This window comes from Hesperophylax consimilis, chromosome 4, assembly GCF_061612785.1.
Source record: "Hesperophylax consimilis isolate HC1 chromosome 4, BYU_Hcon_1.0, whole genome shotgun sequence".
NCBI classification, from domain to species: Eukaryota; Metazoa; Arthropoda; class Insecta; order Trichoptera; family Limnephilidae; genus Hesperophylax; species Hesperophylax consimilis.
Window position 1 is genome coordinate 33,092,369 of NC_142839.1, and position 11,962 is coordinate 33,104,330.

Sequence of the window (11,962 nt, forward strand, 5' to 3'; positions counted from 1 at the left end):
ACCGTCAGATAATGCAATAAATACTAGTATTTCATTCAACAATTATTGCTTTTAGAGTTGTTTCACCTGAAAACAACCGTCTTTATGTTTGTAGGAAAGGTACTGCTTTATTTATTGAATTATTTGGCTGTTAAAAATAACCCCACGTAGCACAGTAGCTTTGCGCACCTGACCGGCAATCAGAAGGTGTGGGTTCAATTCCCGTCTGTGGCATTTATTTTTTCTCGTAAGATTTTTTCAATTTAGATTTGTGTTTCACGCTAATAATTATTGCTTATAATAATTTGTTATCCTTTGTGCTTTGCATAAAACCTTGTCTTATTTACTTTAAATAAAACAATAATAGTTAAAATAAGTTTATTGTAAATGCAAATACAATATTCTTAAAAATAAGACAGGTCGGAGAACTTCTGCGCTATATATTAGTCCCAGAAATACGTCGTACGTACGTCATCGACGTAAAATCTTCATTCTTACACGTCTTCTATGAATGAAAAGTACGCTAGTAGATACTAGAACGATGACGTCACTTTCGACCTCTCTCATTATGTATGCAGTTTAAAGGTCATGTTGCTATACATGTCAGCTGATCATACATTTGTTAAACAAATGAAATGCATAGAGAATCAGCATTTAGCTGACAGTTTGATGAATCATAGACGTAAGATTAAAACAACCCAACCTAAGAAAGGTGAACCACACCAGTGAATAAACTGGCTAAGATTGGGGTTGGGAAGGAGGTTAATCATGAAACTAGGTCATGTTTGACTTGCTAAACGATTCTGTGCCTGTCTCATGGTTACGATTATTTCCAATAATTAGAATTCAACTACTTAATGGCAGCAAAATCTAGACTAGTAATCAATGTTCGTAGCTTGCACGTGAACAAAGGGGAAATAATAATTAGTTTGGTAGTAATGTTAATTCTGCTTACATTATTCTAATCCATATTTGAATTAGTTCGAGTATATTGTCTATTTACACAATAGAATATCGTCCTTGAATCAGCAGGGAATACATATCTGTTTACTGTGCTGGCAAACAAACATCCTGTTTGTTTCGATTATGACGTATTCTTAGACGAATAACGTTGGTACCTACCTTATTGAATGAGCGCAGAGTACTGTTTTAACTCGGACTACTTAAGCGTGTCGCAATTCGTCTTTCCTAAAATTGGTTTATTACGTTCCGGTTCCGGTTAACGATGGTGGCAGTTTTAACCTATCTTGCGACGCAGTAGCTGATAGGCAGAGTCAAAAAATCAAAGTAGGTAGTCATTCTGGGAAACTGTTTATGGTAGATAATATACTACTGTTTCGTTATGACATTTGTCATTTCTCTGGCATTATCAGCTTTGTTCTGCTCCCACCAACCATAGAGAAGGAATTCAATCTCCGCGCTCGATTTTGTACATGAAACGGCACGCACCTAGGAAAAAGTTCGGCAAGTAACAATTGAACCGTCATCGACCATCGTCATTCCCTGCCCCAAATTACAATTCCAGCGTTATCGCACAACTACTTAAAAAAATGTAAACACTAAATATTATCTCATTAGACAGTACAATTAACAAAAAACATAATTTGAAAAAAGCTAGTTAATTTTTAAGAAAATAGAATCAGCCGACGAATGGCAAAAAATTAGCATCAGCACAAGACGGGTTAATGTTTCAGTAAATATTCTTTTTTCAAATTTTATTGGTCGAATCGTCGATTTATTAATAAAGTGGGTAGGATATTTTGGTTTTGATTTATAAATAAATCATAATTTAAAAAAATATTATAAAGTGCCAGGGAACATTTCTACCACTTCCTTTTCTACACAATCTTTTCTACTCGGTGAGCGGGATAGCTTCTGCTACTGTAGGGATTTTTTTGTTCACGTAATATTTTTATAATTATTTTTGAATCGCGAGGTCTACTGTTCACAAAAGTACTAGTTTTACACATAGCGGTAGTGTGTTCTCCTTGGTACAAATTTTTTATAGTAAATATGTCACTATGTAAGGTCACAACTCGAGTTTGCCTCAGTCATTTGGAATCCTCAATATCAATCATACATTGATCCTATTGAAAATATTAAAAACAAATGTTTTAAACACCGATCGTATTGCTTTAGTGATCATCGGTTTGACTCTACTGCTTTATATAAGCGCAGAAAAATTACTGATGCCCTATTCTTATGCAAAATCGTGAACAATCTTTGATTCATCATATCTGGTAGAAATGATTACATTTCGTTGCCCTGAACACAACACCAGATCGAACGACTTATTTAGAACACCACTCTGTAAAGCCAAATATGCGCAAAATTCTTTAATAAGACTTATCTGTAAAAATCACAATGCCTCTAGAGATATACACATTTTCAACTATTACTGGAAAACATATTTTGCAGAAATGCAGCTTACTAAACTGATAACTTAATTTTTAATAATGTGAAATAAATCTTAGTTTATTTTATTGTTTTAGTAATAATCATGCGAAAACTGTATTACTACTAATTGTTTTTACTAGTTTTATAACATTTTGCAATTCCTTATAGTATTATTTATTTTTATATTTCTTTGTCATTTATAAATATATTGTGTAGGTAAAAAATTATAAATCAACAACTAAACATAATTGAACTTTATTGGTCTAGACCAGTCATACTCCACCTGCGGCCCGCGGGCCGCATGCGGCCCGCCGAGCTATTTTGTGCGGCCCTCCATACATTTAATATCAGGAACATGATTTACAAAATCTGGCATTCTATATCACGTTAATTTGAGATTAATTGCGACTTTGACGTACAGACGTTGAAACTCGAAGAGGATAGTATAAGTATAATATACTATCTATATAATATAATATTCTATAAGAGTGTTGCTACTGCACACCATAACTGCACACGCTAGATCTATCTCTAAAAAACAAAAATTTGACAGACAAACATGCGCGCAAATAAGTGTTACTACCAACGAAGGCTATAATATAATATGATATAATATTTTTCGCGGCCGGAAAAGGGGGAATCAAGCTCACATCGTTGGCAACACTGACCAGTATAGTGTTGCGGCCCGCGTAGCTTTACAAACATATGAATGTGGCCCGCAGAAGAAAAAGGTTGAGTATCACTGGTCTAGACCAAGGCTGCCCAACCTTTTTAACAGATGGGCCAGATTGACGATTTTGAATCACTGGCGGGCCACTGAATACCTGACGGTTCCTATTTCCATGGGGGGGGGGGGTTGTTAGAGAATTTCTATAAAACATAATTCCCCACAAAAAAAAATCAAAAGTGAGTGCTCCCCACAAAATATTTGAAATCCATGAGGGGGGGGGGGGTTGTTACGGAACTTCGCTGAGAAAAAATATTCCGCGCACCCAAAAACATCACATGTGATTCCCCACAACAATTTTTCGAATTCCATGGGGGGGGGGGTGGCTACAAGATTCCATTTCGGACGCGAAAAATATTATATCAAAAACCGGTGTATTTTTGTTTAAAAAGTAAATTCAACAGGTTGGATTTTTTCGTCGCTGATTCTCGTTCTGGGTAGCCTAAATAGCGATAAATCGCCTTCGTTGGCAACACTGGTGACCGCGCGCAAGCTGCAATGTTTGTTTTACCGCGGGCCCGCGACACTTTTTCAAATTGGCGGATTGGCGGGTTTTTTGAAAATGGTTCACGCGGGCCACTTATAATTCGTTCGCGGGCCACATTGTGGCCCGCGGGCCTGGGGTTGGGCAGCCTTGGTCTAGACTCTAGACCATATGAATAATTACTGTTTACAATAAATAGCACGACTGTTTGTTTCTTAAATAAAATAAAAAACCTTGCAAAAATTATGGCCAGCAAAAATGCATTTATGTTTGTTTACAAATCAAGCGTAGACAGGTGTTCTTCATAATCATTAATATTTAGTATCGATATTGTTAAGCGTATTTAATACCCCATGTTGTCTCTTTTACAGAACGTGGAGAATGTACACCACAAAGAATGGACGATGCTTTCCTTCTAAGATTTCTACGGGCCAGATATTTCATTGTTGAAAGAGCTCACAGACTGGTAAGAATGCTTTCAGATCAACTACTACCATTACATTAGTATTATGACAAAAAACCCCTTTATTTAATTATTGAAGTCAATATTAGCGATTTCTAAACGAAACTCTGAAACAGAAAAATCAGAAAAGGACACGTTCCCATCTAAGACTCAATCACATGTTGGAAGTTCTTATTCGAAGTATGATACAGTTAAATGTGACCGAAGGGGATAGGGTCCCATTAGCTCAGTGGTAAAGAGCGGTGCCCCGGCAAGGCAATGGTCCTGGGTTCGAGTCCTAGATGTGACCGTATCCTTTTCTGATTTTTCTGTTTCAGAGTTTCGTTTACAAATCGCTAATATTGACTTCAATAATTAAATATTACAATTTGAGGTTTTACTCAATAAAGTTATTCCAAAAATAAAAACCCTTTATTATCAATACACCCTACCTACAAATAATGTATAAAAAAAGATATCGTGTTCAAACATGGAATGATTGTTATCATTAATTTTCATTCACGAGTTTTATGATGTTCGAATATAATAATATAGGTACATACATACATTATGAGTAATATAGGTACACGTTGTTAGGTAAATGCTAGTCTCAAACTGTGCTAAACTATCAACGCAATATTTGGGCGTGGCCTATATAGATGATGTGTTCTGACTCACAAGAAAGATGTAATCTTCCTCTCACCACTCTATATAGTATATTATCTGTTTCGTGTGAGAGGTTTGTACGATATTGTAAGCCTAGTGATATGGCGATACAGGTCACGCCCAAATATCGCATTGATAGTATGGCGCCGCACGTGACTAGCATTCATTTTAATTCCTCTTGTGTGGAACAACCGGTGTGTAAAGAATAATTAATAACTACATTGCGTTTGTTTAAAATGATAATAATGATCAGTACAAGTCGAAATCTGATTATTTGCCAGCTATTATATCTGCTTGAATAATAAATGACAAAATTTGATAATTAAATTGGCTGCAGTCAAAATTTGCTATCGAGGGAAAACGTATACATTTTTGAAAACCATTAAAAATGTCATCTATGAAGATAATCGATTAAAAACTCCTTCGAACTTTTGTAGCACACGTGGAACTAATTATTATAAAATGCTAATATTATATATTTAGTTATTTAGTACTTAACTACACACTTATAAAATTCTATCGAATGTGTATCGAAGTAATAAATAAATAAAAAGTTGCAAGGGGAAAAATGAGTAGTATCGCCAATTTATTAAGAATCTCTTCAAATTATTGGTAGTCAGGTTAAAAACGGGATAGCAGGCCACTTCCCGAAAAACTTTTAGTAAATCCTAATATATATAAACACGTGTTAATGCAGCTGCATTTGCCTTGATGGTATATAATGGCGAAATATGCGAAAATATTGTTATTTTTATGAATACATGTTCTCACATCTTAATAATATATTCGAATTTTACTAGAAGTTTATCAGGAAACCTATCAATTCGTTCGTTAAGGGTCTGCAATCCCGTTTTTAAATTAGCAATACTCATTTATCCCCGTTTGATCAAAGGTAAAATCATTTTAATGATTTAATTTCGAAAAAGTTTTTCAAATTTTGGTACCTAATTTATCGCTAGTCTGAATCATTCCGACAATCAGTTCTAATTTTGAAAATCAAATCAAATCTCAGTTTCATTCATTGAACGGTAGTTACCAAAGATAGTACATTCTTTTATATTTGGTAGTTACACAAAGTCACATAACTGAAAGCATTATTTAAAAAAATAATGAAAACAAATTATTGAAAAAAAAAAATTATCGTTTTTGTTTATGTGTCAACCGTTTTTTGTTTCAGTTCGTAAATTACTGCACCTTCAAAGAGGATAACCCAGATATTCAAAACAACGTGGAGCCACTTGCGCTGAGGTTTATTGGAGATGCTAATGTCCTCTCTGTTCCGCCATATCGAGATCAAGATGGGCGGCGGTGGATGATGTACAGAATCGGTAACATATTTTATACTTTTTTTAAATCAGAAGGGGTTGCTTTTCATAAGATTGTCATTAAAACAAATCATACGCATTCGAATATTACAGTAACTGTAACCTTTAAACCCAGTCAGGTATTTCACAATTTGAGTCGAAAAAGTGTGCCCGAAAAAAAAATCGCAGCGCGAGAATCATTTATTGGATAACCAACACCCCTGCCATAAGTGGTTCCATGATAACTCAACACACTTTTAAAAAGTGATATAAAGTCATTAGAAACGACGAAAAAAAAAACATTTTTTTAACCTAACCTAACCTAACCTAACCTAACCTAACTTACTTAACCCAGTTAATAAAGTTTTTGTTTCATAACTTTCCATGACTTTATATAATTTTTTAAAGATGTGATGAATTATCATTGTGATGATTTATCCGGTCACCGCTATAGGTCACCCCAAGTGAGTCGCTACGTTTAGTGACTTAGCAGTGGTGCCCGGGTTCATGAGGTGAGGTTTGTCTAGATCTTGGCGGCGGATCAATTAACACGGCTTGCATTTGTTCAAGCACTGCGTGGCGAGCCAAATTGGGATAGACTGTTTGAGGGAGACCTTTTGACCTCTCAAGACAGATTCCTACTTACCTCTCACACATTTTTTCTTCCCAAAACTTCCTTTCCATAAAAATACCCTCCACACAGCATTCCTAAAGACGATGTAGGCCTTGAGAGATCTTTGTTCTGTGTGGAGATATCCTAAAAAAATGATTTTAATCCTCTGATTGCTTTTGAAGGAGTAGATTTCTAAGTGTTTTAGTTTAGTACAATCAAATACACTCGAATATTAATTATACGCCTAACTTCAGTAATATATTGGCAGTATTTGCTAGGCTGTATTGGCTGGCAATAGTGACAATGTTAGCCGCTAGAGGCGCTTAGCATGGCTAAAATGTATTGTGTAATGTAAAAAACTAAGTCTCACAACTCGCGCCGCTAGTAGGCGCTAGTGCAGTATACTACCATCAGAATATAGGGATAATTGTATGTTTGAGATATTGCAAATTAAAAGGTACCTGCATTAAAGATTTTTTCACCCAATAGATTTTTCTTTATGCTGTTTCTACACCAAAACCAAATGAAAAATTCAGCATTACTTGGGTCAAGTTTCGAAGAAATTCACGTGTAACAAAGTCATCAAATGGCCCCCAGCGCCATTTTTTTTTGACAGTTGAAAAGTTGAGATTCCAAGTCCGTATCAGATTTTCAATAAATTGTGATCAGCAGAAGAGGACAACTATCGTGTTGTTAAAATTTCAGCTTAATAAAATTTAGTAGAAAGCTGATATGTACCTAAAATCAGCGTATAATGAAAATTATATGAACAAATTCTTAGGGCCTGTAGTTACACAGATTATGAACCATTTATCAATTATCAAAGGTGATTACTAAGTTCTTTTCAAGTTCTTTTGTTATATCAGTTCAATATAATTACAGAGCTAAAATAGAAGTTCCAGGGAATTTATATAAATTGAGATTATTTAAAAATCTCCTACTACCTACCATTAAGCCGAAAGTTGTGTCGTGATGGAGAACTTATCCAGTTGAATTCACAGTACCTGGGTGTGAATCGGTCCAGTATTGATGTAAATTATTCTTAATTCAGTAAATAATGTGTTTTAGGGAACTGGGACCCATCCGCATACTCCGTGGAGGAACTTTTCAAGGCCACCTTGGTCGTGCTAGAACTGGGCATCCTGGAACAGCGGGCGCAAGTGCTGGGCGGAGTCTGCCTCTTCGACTTCGAGAACCTCTCCATGCAGCACGCCTGGCAGGTCACCCCTTCAGTGGCCTCCAAGGTCGTGCAGCTAATGGTGGTACGTAAATATTAATACGTCAGCTAAACAATATATTGTGTACCCTCTCAATGTAGCACGCTTGGCAGGTCACCCCTACTGTGGCCTCCAAGGTCGTGGAACTAATGGTAATAGGTACGTAAATATCAATAAGTCAGCTAAATACGTTGTGCACGGTCTCCATGCAGCACGCCTGGCAGATCACCCTTCCCTTGGCCTCCAATGTCGTGCAGCTGACAGTGATACGTACCTACCTATCAATACACAAACAATATTGTTTCCCTCAAAGCAAACGCCACACCCTGACATCACCGTTGGAATTATATTACTTAAGGCGATGCACTACGTCGGGTAATATTTTGAATCGAGCCGCTATCAATAACACTCGTTACGTAGATAGCGATAAGGCTTAAAATCCCGCTTCACACCATCCACATGTTTTGATTTATACAAGAAAAAAACATGGCCAAAAAGTGCTTTTTATTTTATTTTGTGGATGTTCAGGCATAAATATTTAAATGTTTTTCGATCATTTTATAAATAACTTAATTTGCAACATTATACAATAAAACCATAACCGAAAATGGGATCGTAAGTATGAGATTTTGAACTTTAAAGCAGTTTTCATAGGCCTATACATTATATTTTTTTGGGCTTGTAAAAAATACTCGATTATTTCAGAGGCCAGGATGTATTTAATTAAAGCATCTGAAACATTTCTAGGTGACCAAATTTTCAAACCAAAAACACATGATTTTAAATTACTACGTAGTACATCGCCTCAAGATTTTCAAATTGACTTCTTTTAAATAGTACAAATTATATAGTAATTAAATAGTACTGTGAATGAAGATAACAATGATTATACAGAAAAAAGACTAAATACTTTGAAAATGGCTCTCGGTGAAGGGATTTGAAAACATATTATAACGAAGCAATTTCACGAGATTTTATGTTTTTTTTTTAGTTCAGAACCATAAAGATAATGCATAATTTGAAAACATGAACCTGTCAACTGAATCGTAAATAATGATGCAAAATGTAATCAAAAATTTGGTTATCAAATTGTTGAATATTTATATTTATAAAGTATGATCAGCGCCATGTTTTTATTTCTTCTCTGAATTTAATAATCGACATTTTTTATCATTTATATATTTATTTATTTTATATATATAAATTACAAACAATACAAAACAAAATGAACCTTTGTCTGTAAAACTGGGGAGGATTCCCGTTTCAGGACAGCCAAATTGTGTATTAAGTACATTATATTCTTACAATGGAATGGCAATGCTGTCAAAACAAATTTTGAGAACATTGTTTCTTTATCCTTGAAAGAATCGCAAAGATGTAATTTATTACCAGGGTCAATTTCGATAACATTAGTAATTGCATTCAGAACAGATGAATGGTTTCTTTCGGGACATCACAAGTCTGAGATTCTTTCCAGGGCATTTAGGAGAACATTTACAATAAAATTGTATAGTTAGAATTTCCACATTTATAAATCAGTATAAGACATATGAATCCTATAGTACTATATTTTTAGAATTTCTTAGGTGATAAAAATTACACATTACTAGACTATAATATATGCCGTATGACATATGAATTTCCATTTTTTAAATTTCGAATGTTACTCATTAATTATTTATTATTAATCATTTTCAGACATGTTTCCCGATCAAGACCCACGCCCTTCACATCATCAACCAGTCCTGGGTCTTCGACACCATCTACTCCATGTTCAAGCCGCTGCTGGACGACCGTATGCGACAGAAGATCTTCTTCCATGGAAACAACATGGAATCTCTGCATAAACACGTGTCGCCCAAATATCTCCCGGAAAGATACGGCGGAACCAGACCGGACGTATCGTACACCCTTTGGCTTGACTCTCTCAAAAGTAAACCTAACATTGTCAAAGAAATGGAATCTCTTGGATACAAATTCGACCCAAAAGATATTCCTAGTGAGACCAAACCTGATGATGACTCAAAGAGGATTACTAATGATGCTCCGGTGGATGCAATCAAAGAAGTGGAAAAATCGATCGCGATCAAAGAATAATGTGATATTATTGTCTTGTGATAAAACATATATCTAAAATAAATAGAAAGTTTCGTATTTTTAAATAATAAATTACTGTTTAGGAAAAAAATTATGGATTTGAATCATATCAAAATTGTAAAATGATTTTGTATTTTTATAAATATGGCTTTATATATGAATATATTAGAAATAAATAAGCAATGTATTGTAAAATGTTGTAGTTTTAATGGATAGATATAATATGCAGGAATGTAGGGGTTATTTTTATATAAAGGTAACCATTAAAGTTTTTTTCTTTCTACTTAAACGGAGAGAGTCTGATATATGTGTGATTTTATGGCGTTTTAATTTAAAATGGATTTAATTGCAAATCACTTTATTATTGTTGTAAGATAAACAACTGGTTTTCAAAATAAAATTACAACACATTAAATAATTTACAGCTCCATTTTTATAATAAGGTATACGAAAATAAATCAAGATAATCGATAGAACATATATTTATGAAATAAATAATTGATAGAACATATATGTATGAAATAAATAATCGATAGCACACATATTTATGAAATAAATAATCGATAGCAAATATATTTATGAAATAAATAATCGATAGAACATCTATTTAAATAAATAAATAACTATGTTTCGATTTAAACTTTTTGTTCCTTTAATCAACCAATCAAGAATGCAATGTATTCGAAAGTACGTACCCCTCGTATAAGAACTATAATTAATATTTCTGTAAACATTAGACCTCGAGTTCAAAAAATTATGTTTGTAATTTACTCTTATTTATTAAACAACAGCTAAAAATTCCATCTGAAATAGTAAGATTTTTAAGTAGGTACCTACATAATATAAACCTATCTACAGGTCACTACTTAGCAGGGGTGCCCGGGTTCATGGGGTAAGGTTTGATTTGATTAGAATAATTTGTTTAATTATAATTATAATTATTTAATTATAATTATAATTATTTAATTATAATTATAATTATAATTATAATTATAATTATAATTATAATTATAATTATAATTATAATTATAATTATAATTATAATTATAATTATAATTATAATTAATAATTATATAATTATATAATTTGTTTGATTTGATTCGAATGTACCACTACATACTTTGAAAAGATAACCATTACCTACTTAACCATTGTTGAAATTGGCAGCCACCTCTGGTCTGGAGCGCCAATATACTTGACAAAATCTTTGACTCAGTGCAGAAACGGGCGGTCCGTTGCGGATTGCAAAACTTAGAACACAGCCGTCAGGTAGGAATGCTGCCCTTGTTCTACCGGTATTGCAATGGAAGATGCTCCAAGGAACTATTGTTATTTATCCCTTCGGCACCGGATTATTACTACCGTAGCATAGTAGGGAAACATGGCAAACGCGTGCCCAACATTTATACTTGGTTGACATTATTTATCTCATGACAACTAGTCGTACAACGGGTCTCTTCAAAACTCATTTCCACAACTCATCTTCTCAAAAAACCCACCGCACAGCATCCCTAAAGATGACATAAGCACTAAGGAATTTTTTTTCTTCCAGGCATTCTGTGTGGAGTTAATGTTAAAAAGATACCCGAATCGTTTGTTCATATGGAAATTTGGCTGATTTCGGTATAATTATGCTGCATTAAATAAATTTTATCATTCCATTTAACTGTGATCAAAAGAGATTGGGCTCTTTTGTTATGGGGAGGAGAAGGAAATGGGGTAGAGGAAGGTGGGGAAGTGCCTGGCTATTCACCTATGGTCACCGTATACGGCTAAAGCCATTTCCAGCAATGCTTCGTTTACGTATGGTGGTCTTTCACGACTTTCACCAAGGTGATACTGAGAGTATCTACCACCATGTGCGACTCTTTGTACAAATTGAATTATTCTCAACACCTTCCTTGTCATATCTTTATCATGATAGTTTTTTAAATGAGACTTTCAATTTGAAAATTTAAATGTCTGCAAAGGCAAACAAATAACCTCTATTCTAAATCATCAATTGGTAAGTACCACTGCAAATATTCCTGGAATTT

The 11,962-nt window shown here is 34.2% G+C and overlaps 1 protein-coding gene across 1 annotated transcript in view; it reads left to right on the forward strand.

Annotated features, from left to right (window-relative positions):
• The window catches only part of LOC149424586 (alpha-tocopherol transfer protein-like), a 73,982-nt gene extending 63,737 nt beyond the window's left edge, over nt 1–10,245 (forward strand). Inside the window, exons 3-6 of the mRNA XM_089631428.1 lie at nt 3,959–4,053; nt 5,873–6,023; nt 7,681–7,874; nt 9,528–10,245. Of these exons, the coding sequence (XP_089487554.1) occupies nt 3,959–4,053; nt 5,873–6,023; nt 7,681–7,874; nt 9,528–9,926 (839 nt within the window). The 3' untranslated portion in view covers nt 9,927–10,245. The remainder of the gene's footprint in view (nt 1–3,958; nt 4,054–5,872; nt 6,024–7,680; nt 7,875–9,527) is intronic.
• Nucleotides 10,246–11,962: the final 1,717 nt, after the last annotated feature.